This window comes from Gouania willdenowi, chromosome 5 (genome assembly GCF_900634775.1).
Source record: "Gouania willdenowi chromosome 5, fGouWil2.1, whole genome shotgun sequence".
Classification (NCBI taxonomy): domain Eukaryota; kingdom Metazoa; phylum Chordata; class Actinopteri; order Blenniiformes; family Gobiesocidae; genus Gouania; species Gouania willdenowi.
In genome coordinates, this window is record NC_041048.1 from 7,255,784 (window position 1) to 7,282,770 (window position 26,987).

Below are 26,987 nucleotides of genomic sequence, written 5' to 3' on the forward strand. Positions count from 1 at the left end.
CAGGGCTTGGATGGAGACCGTACGCTTAGCCGCTTCCCATAAAACGCTGAGGCGGGAGATTTCCTCTTCTTTGACTTTAATCCTCAGATTGTTTTGATGTTGTTGAGCATCTTTTTCTGTCACCAGCTGCTCCTTCAGCACCTTAACGTCTTCTGTTGATTTCTCCAGCGTCTGTTTGAGGTGGTCAATCCTCTCTCGTTGTTGCTCATAGGTGGTCTCAATCTCCTTCTGTCTGTCCAATAATCTGGCCTTTTCCTTCTCCCACTGCTTCTGTTGGGCCTCTGATGCTTGTTGGGCCTTGATCAGAAACAGTTTAAGGTTGGCATTTTCCTTCCCCAACTGGTCAACCACAGAAGTGTCATTTTGGACCTGAGAACGTTGGAGGATGACCATCTGCTGAGAGTCGAGGAGTGAAGTGTTCTCCTTTTCAGGACTAAAACCATTTATTTCCTGATCCTGTGGGGTCTGTGTGTCCTTCAGATCTTCTGTTTCCCCAACCACTGAAGAATCAAGCTGTGTGAGCTCGTTGTTTATCAGCTCCAGATCTTCTAGTGTCTCATTTTCCACCGTGGAAAGGGTTTTGTCGTCATGATCCAAGCACAGACTCTTTTTAACAGACTTTGGGTTGTGAACTTTCTTGTCTGCTACTGTTTCTTTAACAGGCCCCTGGTCTTGAGTGGATTCATCAGAACAGGATGTAGATGGTGTTTCGATGAGGGCAAAAAGCCTTGTCCAGTCGAAGTCTGCAGTGGGAGCCATCACTGGATCATCTTTCTTAGGTTTCTCAAACTGGCGTTTACCCTGTCTGCGTGTGTTCTTCTTAGGCATTTTATAAGTTGTCGTCTGAGGTTTAACAATGATAATGTTGCTTCTCAGAGTGGTGAAATGCTTTATGTGGTGATCAAAGACTAAATGAGTTCTATATTAAAGTTGGAAAAGAATCAACAAAAAAAGTTCCAAAATCACCATAGCAACGATTTTAGAATTTATGCTAATGCTAAGCTAATTTTTTTAGCATCTTTTGAGTCCCGTTTTATTTGAAATAAAGTGTCACAATAAAACACATAAATACTATTGAGTTTTGAAGACTCTTTGTTCATTTCAAAGAACACAGATCATTTAATTTAGGCCATGGCTATGGATACGTTAAACATATCCATAAACTGCCACTCTAAGCATACGAAGCGCCCCTCATTGGCCAGTTTAGGTCACGTGATAGGTGCACCACGTGACTTAAAGTTCAGAAAAGGTCCGTCAACGTCATCGGTCGTACCCATAGTCCCGAGGGCTACGTTTGACGTATCTCTAGACACTTTCTTTAGATTATTAATAAGTAGTACAGTGCCAGTCGAAAGTATTTATTCATATAGTGGGCGCTTAAGTAGAGTTGTTAATTATGGGCATAATAATAACATACATAGTAGCATTATAAAGGGGTATATTTGCAGGTGCAAAGTAAAATACCATGTGCATATTTCCTGGTTTAATTCTATGAGACATGCGCATGATGAATGTGTTGTTTTTTTTTACTCATTTTTATATTTTTTTTGTTTGATGTATTTTTATGTAATGTATGTTTTTGGAGTCATTGTGTGTATTTTTGTATCTTTCTGTTGTCTTTTTGTGCATTTTTTGTATAGTTATTGTTTTTATTTGCCATTGTCGTGGTTCTGGAGTCATTTTGTGTATTTTTGTATCTTTTTTAGTGTAGTTTTGTGCATTTCTATTTTTCTTTTTTGTATTAGCCGTGTGTGTGTCTACATCCATCTACTCCAGTTAGGTAAAGTTAGAAAGATATTCACAGATTCAGCTTTCCCGGACCAATAACTCATCAACGAAACATTGCTTTTACAAAACCGATATCTCGTTGCAATCACAGCAAGGTGGACTGCAAGCTACAACCGGATTTTCCTCAAAACATGTGCTTTAATAAAATTTTTGTGATTTTTTTTCATGAAATAATTATTAAAATATGCAATGACTGTACTATAACAAGTTGTCGTGTCATCAAACTCACAGCACACATAGATTAACTCTTCATGATTATACTACAACACTTAGTTTTAATAAATGTGCCGTGAACGCGCATCAAATAAATAAATACCTTGTGTGTGTGTGTTCCCGTGAATGTTTGAGACGCTGATAACAAAACTCCATAGACATTGTAGCGCCAATATGTACAATTCGGCTGTCTTTTAAAAAAAAAAAAAAACCATTTTTTTACCTTTGAACCGAGTGGTCAGAGCATAGCTTCCATGCACGGCACCAAACAGAATCCGCAGTTTTCCAGATGGAGAATTGAACGGGTTGTGAAAGTTGTCTCTAAAAGACTCACCAGTGGCTGAATGGTGAGTCTTTGATTTATTCGGAGAGCTCCGTGTCTCGGTCTAAACTGTCTTCTTCTCTATCGCTCGTGTGTTTACAGCTGCTTGGCTGTGTGCGCAGCCATTGGCTCTGGCCACACACGTGACTCTTGCTCTGGTGAGGAGCTGTGCAGTGAAATAGATATAGATGGTGCGCTAGCGCCCCCTCAAACCCTGAGGTCAAAAGTTGAATAGGTTTCATTTTGGGGCCGTCCAGAAGTGAAATAAAATTAAAATGAACATTTTGAAAGGACCGAATTACTCTAAAATAACAGATACACACACTCGGGGTATTTGGAACTTGTTGACCAAGATTCAGGTCGAACTCGCACCGAGTCGGGCAGATATTTGCTCCACACGCCCACACCCACACACACACACACACACACACACACACACAATCATATCAATAATGGCTTTTCTGTCATAATTCAGTTGATCACAAGCTGTGTAATAACATGAAGAGATATTTTAGGTATAATATAATAATAAGGCATCTTTCTTATTGCATGGAATTGCAGATGTGACAGATATCAGGTGAACAGAGAACAGAACAGAAAGTAAAATGATTTTAATTTTTTAAATTTGTGGAGTAAGAAGATATGAAATGCACACAAGAAATCTGCACGTTGTAATTGGTCGGTTGCTATGTAACTGCAGAACAGGGTTTGCAGCACAAGTATTGCATAGAGAGAATTTGGACACTGGTATGTATTTCAACACTGTAGGGCTTTTTTTAAACTTTACATCATTCTGTGCACCGCAGCAAAAGGTTTGAAATGAGAAAATGAAGATGCACGATCACTTTTGTTTGAAATTGTTGCTAGAAAAAAAGAAGCCAGACAAGCTTTACCCACAGATTAATCATTGACCAAACCAAGGGCCTGGTTCACTAGTTATGAACAAATGTGAGCATTATTATTGCTATTTTATTTAAATAACGGGAAGACAAGATGCAAATAAATACATTTATCACATTTACTAAGAATGGAACTGATTTGCAGGGACTATTTTGCACATGTACTGTATGTATACTGCACAGGCAAAAGAGACTTTGTTTGCTTAATCAACATTTTTTTTTAATAAATTAATATATATTATATTATAAACGTATTTTGAACTGTAGCATAACATTACACTCTCAGCACAACCAAAATAGTTGACTCTTAACCACCTCCTTTCAGTGTCCCACCCTAACTCCCTCTCCCCTCTTACTTTGATTTGATTTCGATTTTTTTTAAATTTATTTCAACCATGTAAATGACAACTTCAAAACAGTTGAAAACAAAATAAAAATAGATTAACATCAAGAAATAACAACAAAACAGTATTGTGCATCTTCAGATTCTTGGCATCAGTTTACATGAACCAAAAAGATTTGGCAGAAGTATAAACTTATCTAATCCTACCCCTTTCATTTTTTTAGATTTATTTACTCACACAGACACAATGCAATAATTAACTATACTCCCTTTGCAAATAATGTACCATATCCCACAACTTTTTACTCCACATTAGAAACGAGCACCTTGTGCTAATTATTCATCAACATATCTCTAAAGAATAATTTAGTTATGCTTCTTTTTAAACAGAATTACCCCCTCACCATGGTGTAACACTGTCCTCTCTTTTTACATCTTCCCTCTAATAAAGTTTTTCTTGCTCTTCCTTTCTTCTTGCTAGTGATGATCACAATTATGCAATGAAATAACAATAACAATAAAACATGCTTAAGGCAGACATACGCTGTGCGATCTTTGGCCCATTTTGAGCCGATTTTCGACTCGTGCGACTATTTTGTGGGATCGTGCAAGTCTCTGCTAGGTCGTGTGTTGTGTATTGTGTAGTGTACATGGGGTCAGCAATCGTAGGTCGTAAGGATTTCAAACGTGTTTGAAATCCAGTCGCTCCTCGTGAGGGTATCGCACATTTGACCGGCTTATTGTAAACGCTCACTGAGCGTGCGCGAACACCGTAGGACTGCTGTAAAATTGACGGACTGTCGTGCCCACGTCTGTCCAGTCAGCTCCTGGTCATCACATCGCCATCTTTTCTTTTTAAAGCTCTTTTTGCTGAGATTTACGAGTGTCTCTCCACTTCCAGGTTTTTCTTCTTCGTCTGTTTTAATGGCAACGCTTCAGCGTTCTTCTTCTTCTTCTAATTTGTACGTTGCATTTCCGGAAACAAGAACCCGACGTGTCGTGTATGGACGTACAGTGTGAGCAGTCAGATCGTGTCAGAGTGTCGGTTCGTACAGTGTGAGAACATGAACCGTGAGCTGCGTACATTCGAGCTCTGCATCTGAGTCGCACAGTTTGAGCTGGAGCTGAGTGCAACGATTGAAAAAAATCGCACAATGTATCCCGGCCTTTAGCCGTCGTAAAAACATTGTACTTCTCTTGACCTTGGACAGCATGTGCAGAAGTTTTTTTCAATATCTATCCATCTTTTCTTGACTTCATCTGCTTTTTCTTTTTGCTTTCTTCCTATGATTTTCTCAAAGACAGCCTCCGATATTGTGTTTCTCTTTTTTGTATTCAGATATTTGTTTATGTTAAATTTACAAGGCATCACCATCTGTTTTTCACACTTAGTTAGAAGGACTTCATAAACAAACTGACTGACGTCATTACTAACCTTTGTCTCAAACAGCGTAGAAATCTGAGCAAAACCCAAATATGATCAAAATAAGACATATTTTCCCTAGACCTACATTTACTTCAGGCAAGTAAAATCTAAAGTCTGAATAATAACATGATGTGAAGTCTTGGTAGCAGCATTTGCTGTAATTCATGAATAATTGTTCATTTACTGTGTGTAGGATTGGTTCTCAGAGTGTCACAAAATGTACCAAAATAAAGAAGTAACCTTTGATCTAACTGCAGTTTCTTCTTGACAATCACAAAGTCGATGAATGCACAAGTCAGAAAGCTTTGGTGCCTAAAAAGATGAAACTTTTTTTCCAACGTTATGGTTATTTTTCAAATGGATTGTAAAGTTGAAGTGGAAAAAATGTTGCGCGGTGTCATCATTGTTACCTTGGGAAGTGGCGGCTGCCGCTTGGATTGCCGCCGTCTCCTGGTTCAACCTCTTCTTTGCCTCCAGCACTGGGTTTTCAAACTGGGTTTTCTGGTTGATGTGACTAAAGAACAAACAACTTCAGGTTAAAAAAGGAAAATTCTTAGATACAACAACAGCTCATGCACACTAATACATAACACAAATATAGATTTTTCAACTTATTGTGTTTCGCAATCATTTCTGCATCTTTCAATTTACACACTGGGTCATTCCCTGTCATTTCAACACGTTTTCAGGACATCCCACGCACTTTGGTCTAAAGATTTTTAATCAATTGTTCCTTAATAATTCAATAGGCACACTTGAAATTCTTAGCTCGATCGGACGAATACTTTTTGAGATATGGCCAAACTAGTGAAGGTGGTATATGTTGATTTTTGTGCGTCCTTATTTTTCTTCCATTTTCACCTTCCAATATCTCAGGAACTACATCCCATAGAAAACCCAAATTTGGTCTAGTAATACAGCTCCACCAACTCTCTCAGAATATACAAAAGTATGTGCTATACATCCTATGTGGTGGACATGTTTGCTCTTCAAAAGTGGAAAAAATGTTTGTCGGGTTTTTGTATGTCTCAGCTCCCTGTAATTTGATCAGCTTTGAGCTATGTACATAGACTGTTCACATCACTAATGATCAGTCAGATATATGCATTGGTTCTTGGGTGACAGACTCTTGAAATCCAAAAAATACTTTTTTTCCAACTATTTCAATGACCTGGAAATGAGTTAGAATGAAGTAAAAACACTTCTGTGAATTAACTACAAGACTCCACATCCCACAATGCAATGCACAAAACTTTCCAACAATGTATCTATAAGAGAGCGTTTACAGTGGAGATCAAAACAAACTTTCGAGCGGCAATTTCAACCTTTTACATCTTTTTGTCAAGCAAATGATCTTTGATTTATGGACCTGTGAGGCCTAGACTATGACTTTATCTGATAGTAAAATGATCGCGTCCAGCAGCATCAAGGTAGAGATACTATCACTGAATTATCTGCTGATTGGTTGTGAAGAAACTGAATTATGGACGTAGGTAAACATTACTAAAATTAAAATAAGGCTTTTATAGGCAGGGAAAACCCTTCACCTGCATTGCCATCTATACTCTTTCTTTATTTTTATTCTTTGCCTCAAACTTCACAACAGACTCAACATCAAAACAATAAAAACTAAATATTGAATACATACGTTGTCAACTCAAAGTGGTCAACTCAGGTCCATTTCAGCCAAATTCAATCCAACACATGCAGTGAACAATATTGTTATTGGTAAGAATGAACAATGGTATGTTAAGTTGAGGTTGAGTTTAAATGTCAACTTAACATACTGTTCAAAAAGAAGACAAAATGAATCTCGCTGCAACCATTACATGAATAATGGTAGATTTCCAAAGGAGGTTTACTAAAGAAAAGGGGTGTCTGAGTTCTGGACCAACAAACCTGAAATAAATGAATGTGTTGTGATGAACTTTGCAACAAAAAACATGACCTGAGTGGGGTTTTGTAGAGAGCATTGAAAACATGTTTGTCAGACATAAAAACAGCACATACACTACATCAGTGGGAGGCAAGTTTTATCACAGCGGGGCCACAAAAATGTGTTTGTTTGATCAGAGGGCCACATGATCAACATTCATGTCAGCATTTAGAATAATGAGCGATCTGAGCATTAACACAGGAAAGAACTAAAAGTTTTTACAGCAATTTTGTGTGTTTTTCTCTCATTCTGTGTATGTTTGTTGTTGTCTTGCTCGTTGTGAGGCATTTTGTGCATTTCTGTTGTCCTTTTGTGTATTTTTTTAGTCATCATTTTGCATTTTTTGGGGTAATTATTGTGTGTTTCTGTTGTCGTTTTGCTTGTTTGTTAGTACTGTCAGTTTGCAAAATTATTTTTCATGTTTTTCTTGTCTTTTGGTGTAATTTTGTATATTTTTCTGAGTAATTTTGTGTATTACTGTTTTTGTTTTTTTTTCTTCATTTTTTAGTATAGTTTTGTGTGTTTTGGAGTATGTTCTGTGTTTTCCTCTTGTATTTTCCTGCAATGTTGTAATTCTTTGTGTTTTTTTTTTTTGTCATTTTGTACATTTACTTTGGGGGCCGCATAAAATACGACTGAGGGCCGAATGTGGCCCCAATTGCCTATGTCTGCACTACATGCTGGCGAGCCTCTTTCTGTTTCTATACAGGGATCTATAGAGAATCTTTAGGCAGATTAATATTGTAAAAAATGACCCTTCAACTGGCAGAAACACCCTGTTCCTTTCCAACATTAAGGTAAACAGTCTGTTGTCCCCTGGGATAAACACCACAGCCATTGTTCCACAAAATCCATCTACAGTATATACAGTATGTCATTTACTTTCATTCTACAGGCCCAAGTCTCTCTCAAACAGCACCTCCCTACACCTTGGGGCGAATTCTCCAGCATACTGAGCAATAAAATAGGAGCTCCATCTTCCCCTCATCACAGCAGATTGCTCTACGCCCCCTTCCACGTCCCACTTTATTTCTTCCATGCATTCTAGATATTCCTATTCTTATCGTTTGCTGTTTTGACGTCTTTTGCACAATTTCTGCTGCGTTTGTGGGTATAAAAATCCCATTGTGCACACAGACCGATTCACGAACATTAAGCAATGAAAAACACACATTTTGTTCATGCACACACACACACACACACACACACTTGTTTACACAAACACTGGCAGAAAGCAGCAATAGTAATCAGAAGTGTTTTCACATGCAGGTCATTGCAAAGTTACCCACAGAGCCTCATCCAAAAAAACACAGATTGAAATCTTTAAACTCCAGGTATATTATTCTTCCTGTCAGCACATTCTTTAACTTGCAGCTTAATCACTTAAAATGGACAAAATGTGCTGAATGGGTTTGTTTATTTTTAGACCGTATTGACTTATGCCAGTCCACTGCTGATGTACACAAAACAGAGCAATGAGCACTTCTGTGTCCTTCTGTGACAGATAATGGTGTGTGTGTGTGTGTGTGTGTGTGTTTGTGTGTGGGTGTGGATGCGAGGACGGCAACAAAAGTGACTGAAAATGGATCAGTGACACTTACTCCACGTAGTACGTGCCGTACTGAGGGTCATCGATTTCCTCCCAACCGTACGGCAGCTCTGCAGAAGAAAAAACAAACAAAAACATTCTGTGATCGTTGGCATGCAAATCAATCGGACTCAAATGACCAAATCTGCATGTGGGTCATTTCAACCAATTTTCGAGATATCCCATGCATGGAGAGAAATGTGGGCCTTTTTTCATGCAATCAAACAAAACTTAATTTGCAAACAAAGCTATCATTACACTTTTTCAAAAAAAATGCTGGTTTTGTTTACAAATCAAAAATTAGTTCTCATGAAACAATACTTTTTTTTGTAACCTTCCTTGAAGTTTTGTTTGCTAAGTTTTCAAAGTTTTTGTTTGTGTTTCAACTTCAAGCTTGTGGGCGGGGCTTCCTCCGAATGATGTTGATGATGTCCTTTTCACACCATCATTCGTAACCGACCGATAAAAAGACTGCCCCGCCCACAAGCTTGAAGTTGAAACGTAATCAAATCTTTTGTTAAGTTTTAAATCCATTTTTTGTTCGATTGCATAATCAATTAGTATTCAATAGACACACTGTACATTTTTAGTTTGATCAAATGAATAATTTTTGAGGTTATGGAAAATTTACTGACGGGTGTATGTGTCGATTCTTTCGCACGTACTAATTTTTCTTCCATTTCAGCTTCCAATATCTCAAGAACTACATCACATAGGAAACGGAAATTTGGTATCGTAATATAGCTTCCTCGACGGAATGCATATATGTGACTAATCATTATTGATGTGAACAGTTTATGTACATACAGTAGCTAAAAGCTGATAATATTAAAGGGAGCTGAGGCATATGCAAAGTTGTTTATTGAAGGCCTAAACATGTTCCAGCCGCAAACGCAGACAAACCTTTTTCCAATTTTGAGGGGCTAACATGTCCACCAGATAGGATGTAGCAGATATTTTTCGATATTCTGATAGAGTAGGTGGAGTTGTATTACTATACCAAATTTCAGTTTCCTATGTGATGTAGTTCCTGAGATACTGGAAGCTGAAAATGGAAGTAAAATAAGAAGGCGCGAAAATCAACACATAAACACCTCACTAAATTGGCCATATCTCAAAAAGTATTCATAGGATCAAACAAACATTTACAGTGTGCCTATTATATAACCACGGAACAATTGGTGAACGTTTCTGAATTTTCTGAAACCAAAGTGCATGGGCCATTTATGAAATAACATGGAATGACCCATGTAGAATAAACCGAAGACACCTGGGAATGGTAGCTTATGCGAGGCTACAGCAGTAGTTACAAGTGTATTTTTCCCCTTGGCATGCAGGGACATTTAGCTCTAGAAAAAAGCCAGCCAGAGAAATACAACAATATAGTTGTTAGTGGTATTTTCCAACAAGCAGGAAGTGCTGATGTAAGTTACGTCCTGATGAACATATCAGGCTGGAGAGGAGAAAAAGGGGGGGTGAAAAATGAGTTTTTAACACAGGCTTTCGTATGCTATTTAGCTGCAACAGACCAACTAGCTTTCTGTTAGCATGTAAAACAAGTTCAGATGAACTACGGCTGGGCCCACGAAACGTCTCCGCGCCGAATAGCACGTACCATGTTCCAGAGAATTCAGTTCTACCGAGTAAAACAAATTACATTGTCTGAGGCATAATAAGTAATGTACGTTGAATTGTCTTTGAAACGATATATATCACACGACTATGTTCCCATAAATTTGGAAATTATTGGAAATGGGGGGTAGCAAGAAATTGCTATATCTTGATTTTATTTGTAATTAATCATTATTAGCCTCTGTAAAAAAATACAGTTTATTTCAATAGTTTTTTTTAAGCTGTAGGGAGTCATTGCATAAGAGTCAAAGGGCCACATTAGGCCTCAGAGCCTCAGGTTGCAGACCACTGCCCTAGCTGAACATCTATCCTGGCATCATAGTCCATCAGTTCTGGACCCTCCATGCTGATTCTGATGAGCGTGTATCGCTGAGCAAGGGACGTTTTTCCTTTTTACTGCTGCTCTCAATGTGAGCACGCACTCAGTGTAGGGCTCGTTATGCCTGGCTCCGTTCAAGGACCGCGCGCACTCCAAAGGAGCACATTGATGCTATACTTTGCGCATTCAACATTCCATTACCCGCAGCCAAGTTGCGTGAGTGCGCACCGTCTCCTCAACCACAGTGCGGAGCAAGAGAGAGAGAAGTGCACTCTGTGGGACGCGACGGAGCGCATATGCGACCAATTTGGTTGCAGTCTCGAGCCCTGTGAAGGTAGTAGTATAGTGCTTTTTATTCATTTGTAATTTCCAACAGTTATTTTTCATCCTGGGGGGTGTTTGGAAGAATTGTTCAAAAAAAGCAGCAAAGGGATGGATTCTGTTAAGTAGGACACACACAATGGAGGTAAGGCTTGTGTATAATAGGTACAGTACTTATTAGAACGACTAAATGCTGGAGCAGAAAATCCCACATACCTCCATCCTCACACTTTTCAGGGGGCTTCGCTTTTTTCGCCAATCGGGGGTCCAACCAGGTGGTCGTCTTGGTGTTGTGACTAGAACAAACAAAAGAAAAGGTAAGCAGAAATTATCCTCAATGATTTATTTTGCCAACAACAGACTTAGAAAAGCAACAAAAAAAGGGCATATCACTGCTGAAAAGCAACATATTCGGTTTGTAATCCCTTTTCAACAAGGGGTTACTGGATTATTCAACAAGCCTCTGATCCATCAAAAGGCTTACAGCTGTCATATTACTGTATTTATGCATAGGTAGCGCTTTGGATGCTAGAAAGTAACCGTCTGAATGTGACAAACTCGTTTCGCATCAAAACGTGCACGGAGTATGTCATCGGCAGGAAAATCACACAATGCTCCTCTGATACGTTCACAGAAAAGTGGCTCAGAGCAAAAAAACAAGAATAGCACACACACACACACGGTGCATAAATACAGCAAGTAAAGTACACCCACACATACAATAGACTCTAAGATTTTCACAGGCTCATTTCTAAGACTGCCATCATATCAACAAATATTTGTTTGTTTGGCTAGAGTAGCAAACACGTTTTAAAATGCGTGGGATAAAAAGCTTAGAGCTCAACTTTAATCTTGAAACTTCACATTAAGATTTTGATGCAGAATTTTTTCTTTTCTTATTACTATGATTATTCTTAGTTATTAAGATGTTTTCACTAAATCTTTTATTGTCATCAAGCAGGGAATTTCCAACTCTTACTGTGGCCTCTCATTACTACAAGTCAATGTTTTAATTATGCAAGATAAATCAACTAATTCTGATGATATACAACTTTAAGTATTACTATGACTCTTTATCTCAGGGTAAACCAACATTACACAGATTGATCAACAATTTTAGCAAAATCAGTGATAACTTTTATAAAGTTTGGAAGACTTAAATGATTAAAAATACATTTTTTCTCTTTTAATGCTTTTTTATTTAAGGGTTCACAAAAACACTCGGAGTGAGCAAACATAGATAGTTCTGTGCATTCTGCATAAATAAATAAATCACATTATTTTGGAAGAATACAGACAGACCAAGTATTATTTTTTGAATTAGACAATTTTTAACAGCTTTGCCTAAGGAAAAAAAATAACATAATTGCAAAGAGGGAAGTCAGACTTGTTTGATAAAGTTTAGTGACCATTCTTCTTGTTTATAAAATACTCTAATTTAATGGAAAAAGAGAACAGAGTGTTAATTTATGTAACCTCTCACAGTGGCTAATATTACATATACAACACAGAACAGTGAAGGACTTTAAATTTACAATGATTCTAAAAAGTTTTTATTTTATTTTATTTTTGTCTGAGAGCTTATATATATATATATATATATATATATATAGTGTCTATAAGTCATTTTTCTTCTTTTTTTGTGTTTTTTTTGTTCTACCAGAGGATCCTGAAATCCTGTAGCTGTTGCACTGACGTAATGTTTTTGGACTTGAAATGCTGCACTGAATGATACTGGTGATGTATATGTGGAAAATTTCAATAAAAACAATATTAAAAAAAGAAAGTAAAGAAAAGACAACATTTTTTTTTTTTTGAAAGAAGCCACTTTGCTACATCTACCATTTAGATCAGTGTGGATACATGATTTCAACCTGCTAATGGAATTCATGGTATTTTTTTCACCCACATTTAACATTCTGTAACAATATGTTTCTGAAATTGTGAGAATTTTATGATCTCTAACCTGACAGCTTTGTATATATTTGTATATTTGCATTATTGTTATTATTATTTTATCTATTTTATTAAAACGTTTTCTACCGTAATGTGTGTACTTGTATTTAATTCTTATTTAATTAACAGACTTTTACCTATTTATATGAATTCTATCTATTTATTCTTTCTTTAGTGTTTATTCTTTTTATTTGTAATATTTCTCGAGCCTCTGTAACACAAGTAGTTTCCCCCTGGGATACATTATATATTTCAGATTCTGATCTGCAGCTCACTGTTTGTTAATATTTTACAGCAGATGAAGTTAACAATATATAAAAATAGAAAAAAACAATTATAATTCATCTTGATTGAAATATAAATCAATTATTTAAAGTGTTACATTTCCTCACTTACTCTATGAAGTAGACCATGCCAGTCTCAGTGTAAGCCATCTCCCAGTTGAGCGGTAGAGGTTCCAGGCTGTCGTCACGGGGAAGAGAGCTCCATGTACGGAAATCCATGCTGCTGCTGGACTGGTTATAGCTGGGCACCGCTTTTCTCCAATCTGCTCCCTCTTTGTGATCTAGAGAGATAAACACGAAGGACGGGAAGGTTAAACGGGCAAAACAGAGCATACTGTGGAACAGAGCGAGCGCTAAAGCCTGCAGGAACACCTCAAACAGTCCCTGCCTACAGGAGGAAGGTATAAAAAAAAAAAAAAAAACAGGAGAGTCAGCGTCACATCTTGACAGTAGCTGTGCATGTGTTTGCCAAAAGGCTGCTTCATATTTGAATGAGTACACAGGAAGAGAACGCAGGTCTGTGTACATTCCCCTTCAGTTACAATTATGGAAATAGAGTTTGATGTTGAAAGGACACCTTCTTTGTATGATACCAATTCATTGTTACATTTAAAGAGTAACTAAACTACAAAACCACTTTTTTTCCTGTTGAGAACACAAATATTTGGTACAAAGTAGAGTTGTTGATTGATTCTTGTCCAACTTTTAACATTTTAGTCAAAGCATTTTAATTTGGCGTGTTTTGTTGTAAAAATGTAAGAGTGACTGCCCAATCGGTTAAATATATTGTGACATTTTGGGGGCTTCTTACATCACGAACCAGTGCTGTCAGCCACGCCCCTTCTATAAAAACTAGCACCTTTCGCAAAAGACGTCCGTCATGTTCCTGAGTTGGTTTCCATTATGGTAGTTTCGTGTTTCGTGCCATGATAGTTCAGTTAAACGTGGATTCTTTAGTAAGGGAAGTCAGATCAGTAACTTTGGGATAAGGATTGGCTCTCAGGACTGGGTCGGTCGGTCTCGAGTGCGAAGCGGAGCTGGGCTCGCGCCGCAGCTGGAGGAGCAACCGCCCTCCTCTCTCCGCTGCTGGAGAGAAGAAGGCGGGACATTACAACTATCGAAGCGAAAGCATAACGGACCAGTCACGCTCCTCAAGTGCTGGACTGAATATCTTTCTAACTTCACCGAAGTCACTGCTGGGAAAGTTTTCTTACATTATGTTGTTAGTATCCTGCTCAAGCTATAGGAGTGTTACCACAGCTATTGGGGAGCTTAATAAAACAAACTGTTACATGAGCTAGCGAGCTGAACCTACAGGTGACCTCGGGCTAATAAGATAGCAGCTACTAACTCTGCTAAGTGCTAACAAAGCCTGTTAATATAGATTGGGAGACTTATATGCTTCAGGAGGATGTTGACTGAAATATTGATAGTAATATGGTAATGTGATAGTTGCTAATAACTGTATACCCCAGTCGTCACCGTCATCATCCCCCCCTCCTTTTCACTAGGTACAATAATATATATGTCAAGGCACTGTAATATCTTCCAACATCTTAATTAATCAAAATCAAATCAAATCAAGCATTATTGTCATTTTGCTTAACATACGCATTAGTGTAGACAAGATAACGTTAAAAACATACACATCTCCCATACTACACATACTGACACACACATCAGTGAGATGTTTTTATAGTTTTATAGTCCATTGTAGACATCGCTCCAGTTGTGTTTTCAGTGTTGGGAAGAGAAAGAATACGACTCCCTCTGCCAAACTCTTGGGGTACCTGGTATCCGTCATGCACAAGCCATGAGCACACCGCTTTACTATTGTGTCTGCTCTGACCATCTGCTTACACATAGTAACGGTTGCTTGAACGTATGATTGGACACTGACTGTTTGTGGGTGGGGTTTTGCAAAAGGTCCATTCTGCAATCTGTGGCGAGTAGGTTGGATTGAGAGAAATATGAATAGAGAACCATATTCAAAATGTCATAGTAACAGACTACTCGTACTAAGTTTGAGATCAAAATCAGTATGTAGAGCGTTCACATACGATAGTATGTAAAGATTGAGTATGTGAGAAATACCCTGATGTATACTATAGAGGGACATTTTTTTAGTATGCACGGTGGGCACACTGCTCATACCCATGATGCATTGCGAGTGGAATGTAAAATCAGCATAAACTATGGTTGCATTCAAAATCGTATAATAACGTTCTACTCACACACAGTTTGACATTGAAATGAGTATGTAGTAATGTTTACATTACATAGAATGGAAAGATTGAGTATGCAAAAGATATCCGGATGTATACTATATGGGGACATTTTCTAAGTATGCACGGTGGGTACACTAGTCATACTCAACCGCCCCATGATGCATTGATAGCAGAACGTAAAATCGTCCTGGGACCGGGTTCAAGCTAAAAATCAAACACTCCCTTTTCAAAATAAAAGCATCTCTTCTTGTCTTCCATTAGTTTTTTAATGCTTCCGTATATAGGGCTCTTGTTTTGAGGTTAACCAGAAGTTTTGTCAGTTGTAAATGGCGGACAATATCGAAATTCCGAAAATGTCGGAATAAAATGTGTATAGATGAGTTTTATGGATGAAATGACCACATGTTGATATTCTAGAGTGCCATTTCAAACACAGCCGAGAGGTATAGTGAGTGTTAGTAGCTAGTTAGCATAGCATGGATTGTACTTTGGAGATTTTATATTATAGACGGCGTGACTTAAAGGCAGGGTAGGTAATTTTCAAAAGCTAGCATGATTTTGAATGTAGCACTCACATGCACGCGTAGAGTCCTCCAATAGTGGACCTCAGTTAATTGCTTGTATTGTGTAGAAACTTTGTTGTCTCATGTCTCATTCAGCAGTAAGTAAACACTAAAGTTTATCATTATATATGTTAAAAAACGTGACCAAGAACTCCGTTTTAACTCTGTCACCGGTGACGCGCCTTGAGTGTGGGCTCGTGCACGCGAGGAGTCGAGAACAAGCAGAGACATGTTTTTTTTTAATTTCCAGCCAAAACCTCTGGGTTTAGTTACTATTTAAAATAAATTCAAGAGCATTTCCAAAGACTCATTTTAAATGAGAACTTGCTTCATGTTCTATGGGAAGCAATAAAGTATCTCCCAATTCACTTCCCCCTTCATGCCTGGACTTCAAAGATGTCTAGAAGTGTTTTCCCTTCGTTATATGATACTCAAAGATGTTGCACAACACACAAAGCATTTCCAGGGCACGATATAACAAAAATAATAATTCTTTTTTGTTTGTCTTGAAACTATACTCTACTACTTCATTGTTCCCAACTGATTCCTAAAAAAGCGATGTTGGATATTAGTTTAAAAAAGCATCTTTTCTCCAGTCTCATCCTCCCACAGGCTGGAGCTTTGTTAATAATGAACACATATAGGGAAAAATAAAAGGACTTTTAAATGTTTGCTCAGTGGACCGTGTGCTTGAACAAGCTTGAAAAGCCAGTTGGAGGGCAGGGACGTACCACGGAGAGAGTTGGAGGTCACGAGTGTGGTTCAAAGAGGGGTGAGGATTTACTTGACAGTCAGAGCAGGATGGCCTCCAAAATTACTGCTGGAGTAAGTACAGTTTGAGCTAAAGTGGAGGAAGCTGCCGGGCAGAGCTCAAATTTTCCATTAACCTCTTTTTCATTCAACTGTAACTCTCCATCTAAGGCCGGTCCCAGAATAATTTGCTCAGCTGTGGGTTGTATAGTGGACAAGTCATTCATGGCTGGTTTGCTTCCATATAAAGACATCCTGGATGTCTTGACATTGGCTTTGTGGTATGCTTCAATATGACACAGCAGTTGGATAAATGGATTCTGTGATACTTTTTTTGTACAGCTGAGCAAACAATATTTTACACTGTAAACAATATTTTCAGCTTGGACGTGGCGTAACAGAAAAATGGAAAAGCACACACAGGACAAAGATCTCTACACTGATTCAATAACAGGGATCAGTCCTTAAAAAGAGTAAGTCTATAGCTGCGTTTCCAAACTTAATAAAAACTGGTAATTGAAATGCCTGAATTTGGAAAAAAAAAAAAACACTCAAATATCGCTAAAAAGTTGTTACGCTTTCATGAGGAGGAATTTCGTTTCGATATTGAAATGTGTCGCAAAAGCACCATCGAAACACTTTATCTGCAAATACACGTCTGAGAATATGACGTATATGATCACAGGACCATTTCTCTCTGCGAAAACATGGCGTGGTACGTGTAAACAGAAGAGGAGACCGAGACATTTCTTGGCATTTATACTTAAAAATGATTATTGCCACATTAGACGTGAAACAACAAAATAACAGTGTTATAAGGAGGTTTGGAGCGTCCGTGTTCCTGCGGTGAAGTCTTGCAGAATGAGATTTCACAGAAGTTACGAGGCTCCAGCCAGAAGCAACGTTCAATGGAAACACGTTCAAAGCACAATTAGACTTTGTCAGCATTTAGAAATATTGCTATGTTTTTTGTAAAAATCTGTAATGGAAACCCAGCTAGTTGTACTTAACATATGGCTCTTTAATTAATTATTATTCCCCCAGAAAATCTTAAAATGGGGAACAATTCTAACAGTTTTTTCTTTTTTTTTGTGGCTATTTTGCAACTTTCTTTATCCAATTTTTGTTGATATAATATGCTTATCTTTAAGTTAAACTAGTGGTTATTTTGCACTTACAGTATATATACATGTATATATATAGAGAGAGAGAGACTGCCAGATTTAGCTTGTTAAAAAGTTTGTTAAACATCTTATATTATCATTTCTACAGGTATATATATATATATATATATATATATATATATATATATATATATATATAAATGATAATATAAGATGTTTAACAAACTTTTTATAATATTGGATTTGTTGAAGTTATTTTTCAGGGTCTTCTAATTAATTTTTTTTTTTTACATTTATTTTATTCAGTTGTGGAGAATTAAAATGAATGTAACCCGTTGGTTATTAATTGAAGAAAAGGTTCCCATTATGAAAAGCAAAGCCTCACAAGGTCATGAGCGCAGTTTTATTTAATCAGTAGCATAAACAAACCCACAGTCAGAGAAAATGAAGAATGAAGAAAAAAAAGAAGAACAAAAAAGAAAAGACAATGAAAGCAGAACAAAATTAAACCTTTGTTTTGTACTAAATCAGTCTACTTTTTTTGTCTTTATTGGCTGATGTTATTTTTCAGGGTATTCTAATTTATTTTTTGTAGATAAAGCATTGGTGTAATAATAAAAGGGTCAGTTTCACATACTTGATCAAGGCTTTTCTAATATTCCACACTACAAAATAAGTAATACAAGTGCGTATGATTTGTGCTGATTCAGTATCATATCGGCCAACACTCAAGGCTGCAACATTGGTATCATATCTAAGTAAAAAAGTTACATCGGTACAGGTACGCCCCAATCCAAACACAAATTAAATTAGTCATGAAAGATAGAAAATAGAAAGTTAATTTGCAAAGTGTCCTGAGGAAAAACAACAAACCTTTTAATAATTTACTTGTGTTAGTTTAAAGGTTTGTTTAAGATCAGGATGAAAAGAAGTCCATCAAACCTTATGGCTACACCTTCATTATCACTAATAGCGTTGGCCTTAAAGGGTAATGAAATATATTCATTTATTATGACAAGCTGAGATGTTCTAAAAGACACAAACCAGATTAATGGTGTAATACAGACTAAATGTGTAATAATAATAACTATAAATTCCTGTCTAACCTGGAAGGCCATTGAGCAGAGGTGGCCTCTCATCATCGTCCTCTTCCTCAGGTAAGACGCTGTCCTTCCTGTCCATCTTACTGACTGAGGTGGTGCGTTTCCTGGGGACTTCGCCGCTGAAGTCTTCGTCAAACAGCACCTGATCCACTAAGTCGGGCTGCACCACGTTGGGTTCAGCAGGGGGCTTTGGGGTGCCATAGAAGTTACCTTAAAAAAAAAGCAGACTTATAAATGAACGTATTACATAACAAGAGTACTTAGAGAGCGTAATCCTCCAGTATGTGTCAAATCTCCTCTTTGCCAGATATTGTCAGTTATCTGGATCAGTGATCCTGATCATGGTATCATGATTATTAACACTTTAAAGGCTTGGAGACATTTCTATCCCTGTTTACTCATTGAGTGCCATTCACGTCTATAGACGTGAATTGTGTTTTTCGGCTGGGGTTGCTCGGAGACAGTGTGACGAAGCTCTCCTGTGAATATCTAACTTGTACCATGATGTAGTGACCAACTGGTGACATGTAGGTGGCAGCAGAGCACCTTTGGATGAGAGATCACTCGTGATGGGCAGAGCTCAGAGGGAAAGGAAAGGAGTCTACGAGACAGAAAATGATGCTGAAGCTCACAGCAGCTCATACTCGACCAGAGCATGTGTGGAGCTAAGTGGACTATAGAGAGTTTCGTGATGTGAGATAAAACGATAAAAAAAAAACGGAGCAAGCGGTAACACTCGGCATGATGAGGAAGAAGTTGTGTGTGTGGAAAATGACGGAGGAGAGACTTGGAGGAATGCCAAAATTCATTAAGAAATCCATTCAACTCTGACATAGATAGCAAAATAATAATAATATTGGCATCAAAAGCCCGGTCTCAGTGTTGTATTTGTTGTTTTATAGAAGGAAACCCTAAAGGTGAGGTGTCCCTAAAGAAAAAAAAATTGCTTCAAAGTCACTAACCGGTTGTTTCAGAAAAAGCCGTTTTTTTCTTAGTTTTATTCAACTGCTGATTACGGAAGAACAAAACAAGCTAGAAACAAAATTATTTTTCTGATGAAACTTCAGACTTTAATCTTTCAGAATCTGGTGTCAAAATTAGTCAAAATGCTCTAAGACGGCTGGCACTGAGGGGGTAGAAATTTGGAAAATGGCTGGCACTGAATGACTTAATAATGATACAAAAGGTCCAGATGTATGGATGTCACCATTTTTTCGAGAAATTGTGGTGAAATCCGGATCCAATGCGGAAAAAACTTGGTGGAGCAAAAGGGTTGCAGAAAAGATTTTTAGAGAGAGAAGGGAAATATAATTTAAGATATAATACGCTCAAACAACAATGAAAAACAATAGCAGGGGTTTAATTATGGAACTGCCTAAAGGATGAAATAAAACAAAGCACCAACATGAACCAGTTTAAAAAGCTTTTTAAATCATATATCATTAGTAAATATATGAAAGAAGAGCAACAGTTTTAATCTAGGACAGCAATAATATATAATATGTATATATTTGTTATACATATAATAATACTTAAACATAATAAAAGGGTTTTTTATTAATTTATATATTGACACTCTAAGATTCATTGATGAAGTTTATGTCGTAAATATGAAATTGTATATCCACACTTTGTGGAGGGGGATATTAATTAACTTTTAATACATCCACACAGCAACTCCCAAGGTTTAATGTTGTTTTAACACGTCCATTTTTAATTTTTTGTTTTTCCATATGCTCTTCACGCCATGAACTCACTTTGTCTGCTTGCACCGTACGTACGGATGTTATGACTCATGTAACATTAAAATTCCCCTCACCTGGAAATCACCAGCAACTAATTACACTGATCATTGAATACGTCTCTTATCCATCTCCCTGTCTTTTAATTGGATGACGACCTTGGGGGTGTGTGTGTGTGTGTGTGTGTGTGTTAAAGATTATATTTATTCTGTGATGAAACTGTTAAAAGAGAGAGAGGGGATTGCATTGGGGCGCCTAGGGTGATCCATCAATGAATAAAAACAGATTAACCAAGCTTTCACCATCAATCAATAAGAAGATAATTAATGTGTAGGATCAGCTATAGCCCTCTGATCAATAAATTAGGTATATTAGGTATAATCTGATCTGTTAACAAAGTCTTATTAAAAGATATTTTGGCAGTTTTCTTTAGTACGGTCGAATATGAATTTAGAAATTAGGCTTACACATCTTAACCGTGATTTATAATTAGATTAATTAAAGAAAACAGAAAAACACTGCTGGGAAATCAAGATCTTCAGCTTTTTAATTAGTCTTTCAACGCAGTAATCCTATTTTGATTATGGACCCAACTGTATGTGGGACAATGGTAAGTACTGCAAACATATCTGATGTGCTTAGGCATGAACATGATTCTTGTATATATCTGTATTATATTTATATATTGGTATATTCATATTATTTTTTATTATTTCTCTTATTTGATTTTTTCTACTGTAATGTGTACACTTGTATTTAATCCTTACTTTTGTACTTAATTATGTAAGTTTTATTTTTTTATTTTTCTTTCTTTATTTAATGTTTATTCTTTTCTGTTGTAATATTTCTCGAGCGTCTGTGACAAAAGTAATTTCCCCCCTTGGATAAATTCCAGAGGGATTCATTGTTCTGAGAAGGTAAACAAAGCGTTGACAGCGATGAGTAAAGTCTCAGTAAAGTGACAAAAAATGAGTAACAGGTGACAAAAAATTACCCAAAAGTGGCAAAAATGTGGCATGAAAAGAGTGAAAAGTGACTAAAATGGGCCAAAAGCAGTAAAAAACGTCACAAAAACAATGACAAAAAATAGGAAACAGGTGGTATGTAATGGAGAAAGGTACGTAGCTTAAATGAGCAAAATGTGACAAACAATAGTGAAAAAGGGCCAAAATGTGGAACAAAAAGAGGGAAAATGTAGGAAAAAAGTGATATTTATTGCGCAAAAGTTAGCTTATTTGGATGAAAAGTTGCCAAAAATGGTTAAAGAATCGACAAAAATTTAATAATTGTTAAAAATGTACTTGCAAAAATGGACAAAAATGAGGAAAACGAGATATTTCTTAGTAAAGTAAAGCTAAAATCAAGCAAAAAAGTGACAAATTTGTAAAAATGGGACAAAGGAAGTTGCAAAATGGCTAAACAAAAAAGGTAAAAAGGGGTTCAAATTGTTCCTTATATTAAGGATTTCTGGGGGAATAATAATTAATTAAACAGCCACATGTTAAGTACAACTAGCTGGGTTTCCATTACAGATTTTTGCAAAAAAAAAAAAAAAAAAAAAAAGCGATATTTCTAAATGTCGACAAAGTATAATTGTGCTTTGAACGTGTTTCCATTGAACGTTGCTTCTGGCTGGAGCCTCGTAACTTCTGTGAAATCTCATCTTGTGAGACTTCGCCACAGGAACACAGACGCTCCAAACCTCCTTATAACACTGTATTATTTTTGTTGTTTCACGTCTAATGTGGCAATGATGATTTTTAAGTATAATGCTAAGAAATGTTTTGGTCTCCTGTTCCGCGTCATGTTTTCTTGGAGAGAAGTGGTCATGTGACCAGGTATGTTATGTCCTGTGACGTGTATTTGCGGAAAATGTGTTTCCAAAGTGACACATTTCAACATCAAAACATCTGAAATTCCTCCTCGTGAAAGCGTAAAAACTTTTGAGTGATATTTGAGTGTTTTTTTCAAAATTCATTCCATTACCAGTTTTTATTGAGCTATTTAGATTTTGCGCATTTCCAAGGGTAATGGAGACACAGCTTCCGACTTAATAACAGCTTTATCTTGGTGTTAGTGAATTAATTTAATAAACTAAATTGGAAGTCAACGGTAGCTCTTCCCTTAGAACACCCTCACTTTTAAAATCGCTGCTCCACCCCTGTCTGATTGTGATTCTTAACATGCAGATGATATACAGCATTAATTCACTACATCTTTTTATAGCTTAGCATGCTACAGTGAAAGAAATGAGCACGCATGCCAGAAAGAACACAAAGCTCGGAGGAAAACATCACACACTCCTTTGCAGCACGATACACTAACACCACAGAGCTCCGTGTGATAAGTGAAGCATCTATAGCAATGTCTCACATCTTCATGCGTGCCAACAACAATACACAGCCAACTGAATTCATGCAACCAGGCTTGTGTGTGTGTGTGTGTGTGGTTATTTATTTATTTTATCAAAGCAGAGAGGTGTAGACGCACACTTGAGACGAGATGTAAAGGCTACACTTTCTGGCGTGAAGTGTTTACTAAGTGTCACACAGGCAGTTATTGGGTTGGCTCTCCCCGACACTGACATTCATCAACCAGGCACCAATCTTTTCCATTAATTATGTACAAACACGTCTCTCGGCCTCTGATAAAGGTGTGCGACAGATGCATAAAGGAATGCATTATTGGAAATGGTGAATTGGCTTTTTTTTTTTTTTTTTAAATGAAGGGACGCCTCGTATAAACCGACGAGCAAGGCAAGCATGTCCAACGTGATCACCGTTTCACACGTTTGATGAGCCTCTGCTTTCTAACAGTGTTTGCAAGCAATTTTATGGCGGTGGCTGCAGTTATTGGTGATAAAAAACAGTCCTATTATGAAGGTCATTGGCACTGTTTCATTTCATCAGTAGCCTAAACAATCACACAGTCAGGGAAAATGAAAGCACAACAAAAAAAGCATTGGTTTTGTACTAAATCCAGTCTAGTTTTGTGATTAAATTTAATTTTGTACAGCTGAGTAAGCACTATTTATGCCTTTAAAGCAATATTTTACACTGAAAAGCATATTTTCAGCTTGGACGTGGCTTAATAGAAAAAATAGGGCCTGCTGCCAGTATTGTAATCTAATTTTATATTAAGGTTGTCCCTCTTTAAGCATTTAAAAAGCTGAGGTGGGGTTTTTATTGATCACATTGTAACAACTTTTCAAGTATCGGAATATATCGATCTGCATCTAAAATATTAGACATAAAGCACTCTGAAACATACTTAGTTTTCTCTTAATTCATTTTCTTATTTATTGCATTCAGTCATTGAATATATGTTTCTCTTTAAGTTAAACTAGTGGTTATTTTGTACTTTACTGGATTTGTTGATGTTATTTTTCAGGGTCTTCTTATTCAGTTGTAGAGAATTCTTATGTTTAAGGTTAAAATGAATGTAACCCATTGGTTATTAATAATAATAAAGAAAAAAGGTTCCAATTATGGAGGGCAAAGCCTCACAAAGTTATGATCACTGTTTTATTTCATCAATAGCATAAACAATCACACAGGCAGAGAAAATGAAAGCAGAATGAAAACAAAAAAAAGGCATTTGTTTTGTTCTAAATTCAGTCTAGTTTTGTGATTAAATTTAATTTTGTACAGCTGAGTAAGCACTATTTATGCCTTTAAAGCAATATTTTACACTGAAAAGCATATTTTCAGCTTGGACGTGGCTTAATAGAAAAAATAGGGCCCGTTGCCAGTATTGTAATCTAATTTTATATTAAGGTTGTCCCTCTATAAGCATTTAAAAAGCAACTTTACAAGTATTGGAATTTATCAGTCTGCATCTAAAATATTAGACATAAAGCACTCTGAAACATACTTAGTTTTCTCTTAATTCATTTTCTCATTTATTAAATTCAGTCACAGAATATATGTTTATCTTTAAGTTAAACTAGTGGTTATTTTGTACTTTCAAAATATATATTTTTAGTTTTTTTTTATTGGATTTGTTATCCGAGAAAATGAAAGCAGAATACAAATTAAAAAAAAAGCATGTGTTTTGTACTACGACTTTAATTTAAAACAATCTGACTCATCACAACAAAGAATCCCAAAAGCAACTGGTTTGAAGTGGATTTGGACTTGGAAGCATTTCACATTCCCTGCGAACAGATTAGAGATCATTTTGTTCAGACACAAAACCTCTCCGTGTGCTGAATGTTGGTTTTCTTGGCTGCTGTCATATGACGAGTGCTTTTCTATGTTTTTTGCTCACCCATCTGCTCTGCTTTTAGAGACATAGAATGACAAACACAGTGTTTAAAATGCAGGACTCACAAAATTCTCTTCACCCTAATTTAAAAGACAGAGCGCTAACGACAAACTGGAGACATGTTTTTAAAAATGTTTTGATGTGTGGTTAGATCCAGACATGCTTTCCTTATTAAAATACAAGATAGACAAATGCAACATAGATAGACACACACTGTAGGTAATCTAATCCCAACATGAATTAATGGTTGTTTCTTGGGTAAATGTGGGACATACAGTAATACACAATAAACCAGGTATAATATACTATATGTAGCAGGGTTGGGGTCAATTACATTATTCAGTTACAATTACGTTCAATTGGAATTGAATTCCAATTACAATGACCAGAATTTTTTCCAATTACACTTAACTTACGATCATTTCTTATTATCAGAAAGTCAATAACAATTACATTCTCAATTACAATTAATCACAATTACTGAGCCTGAACCAAATAACCTAATAAAAGTTAACATTCCTCTTGTGTTAGCTTTCTGTTAGTATCTCTTATAATAACGGGTCCTAAACCAGCTGTAAAATACACTATAAACAAATATATATCATATAATTTATTTCCTATCTATTGGTTACCTTGTTAGTCTTCCTAATCAATAAAAAAATAGGTTTTATTGTTTTTGATGAGGGCATCTGAGCCTTTTTTGCATCAGTATACCCCTGAATTTTTTTAAATGAAATATGAATATGAAAGTTATTTCAATAATTGTTAACTACATAAGTGTAGAACTGTACATAGAAATGTAACATAGTTCCACAGTTTTGCGTTCAATTATAATTGACAATTTTTATAGAATTTTCAAGGCAATTACAATTACAAAGTCAATTATCTAAACTCAATTACATTTTAATTATGATTACGACAGCAACAGATTTTTTAAAATTACAATTACAATTAAAATTACACAACAATTGTAATTCATTATCAATTAGGCAATTACAATTATAATTGACCCCAACCCTGGTACTGTATGTAAGGATGAAAATTTATCAGCTACTAGGTTTTTTTTTTTTTTTTTTTGCACATTGTTGCAATTATCTCGCAGGCTAATTTGCTAGCATCCAGACAACAGACGCCTCTGAAGAAGACTGGCAGTTGACAGTGGAAACATTGCCAGGAGATCAAAGTAAATTTTCTGAAAAAAAAGTCTGAATAAACAAAACCGTAACGCATAATTAAAATAGAAGACAAAATTAACTTGCTGGAATTACTACACAGAAGTCAAGGACACATCAAAACGATGAGCAGACGCCTCTGAAGAAGACTGGCAGTTGACAATAGAAACATGTCAGAAGATCAAAGTAAATTTCCTGAAAAAAAAAGTTAAATGAAACCGTAACATAAGAGTAAACTCCAACAGCTACCAAATTGGAATAAAAAAAAAAAAAAAAAACAATACATACAAGCGGATAATTATCAAGATACAAGTTTACATGTTGAACGTCTTTAGGAAATAAAACAGAGATAATCACGCTCACTGACTCAAAGGTGATAGATTAAAGAGAAATTATTATTATGTAAACGATGCATTAAACAAGTCCCTCAATATATTCTTCAAGTGGATAAAAAATGTTCAACATGAATCATTAACATAATGAGCAAGGAGCAAGCCATTTGAGACTATTAGCGAGACCATTATGATTAGCTAAGAATCCTATTAGCGCAGCACCTTGAGCAACGCTCACTCACAGCAAACACCGACGGTAACTAAGGAGCTGCTCACACAGTAAGGAAAGGAAAACCAGGTGATCCCCACGGAGTCACATGACCTTGTTTTGGTTTTTTCCTACAAAATTCATAGAAAAAGTGGAAGCAAACGAAGCAGAACTAAAGCGAGTAAATCTTCCTTCATGATTCGATTACTGGTGGTTTCTCCTGGTGTTCACTGCTGCTGAGGGATCAGCTCTACCTCCAACAGTGGCTTCTGCTGACAGGGTTGAGACAAGTAGGACAAAGAGGGGGAGGGGGGGGGGGTTGTCACTATCACAGGGTATTCTCAGGGATAATGTATAAAAAGAAACCCCCCCCTACATTCTGCAGAAACTAATCCACACATCAGCACGCGGCAGAGCCAGTTTCAACAAGAGAAGTTTCCTCTGGATGTTCAGGAGCTCAGCATAAACTGTG

At 36.6% G+C, this 26,987-nt stretch overlaps 1 protein-coding gene across 5 annotated transcripts in view; it reads right to left on the reverse strand.

The window, feature by feature from the left end:
* Positions 1-26,987, reverse strand: part of magi3b (membrane associated guanylate kinase, WW and PDZ domain containing 3b) — a 212,986-nt gene that overhangs the window by 32,631 nt on the left and 153,368 nt on the right. For all 5 annotated transcript variants that reach the window (XM_028446430.1, XM_028446428.1, XM_028446429.1 and 2 more), the window contains exons 4-8: positions 18,799-19,005; positions 13,140-13,308; positions 11,004-11,083; positions 8,529-8,586; positions 5,402-5,505 (exon numbers count right to left, since the gene is read on the reverse strand). In XM_028446430.1, the coding sequence (XP_028302231.1) occupies positions 5,402-5,505; positions 8,529-8,586; positions 11,004-11,083; positions 13,140-13,308; positions 18,799-19,005 (618 nt within the window). The remainder of the gene's footprint in view (positions 1-5,401; positions 5,506-8,528; positions 8,587-11,003; positions 11,084-13,139; positions 13,309-18,798; positions 19,006-26,987) is intronic.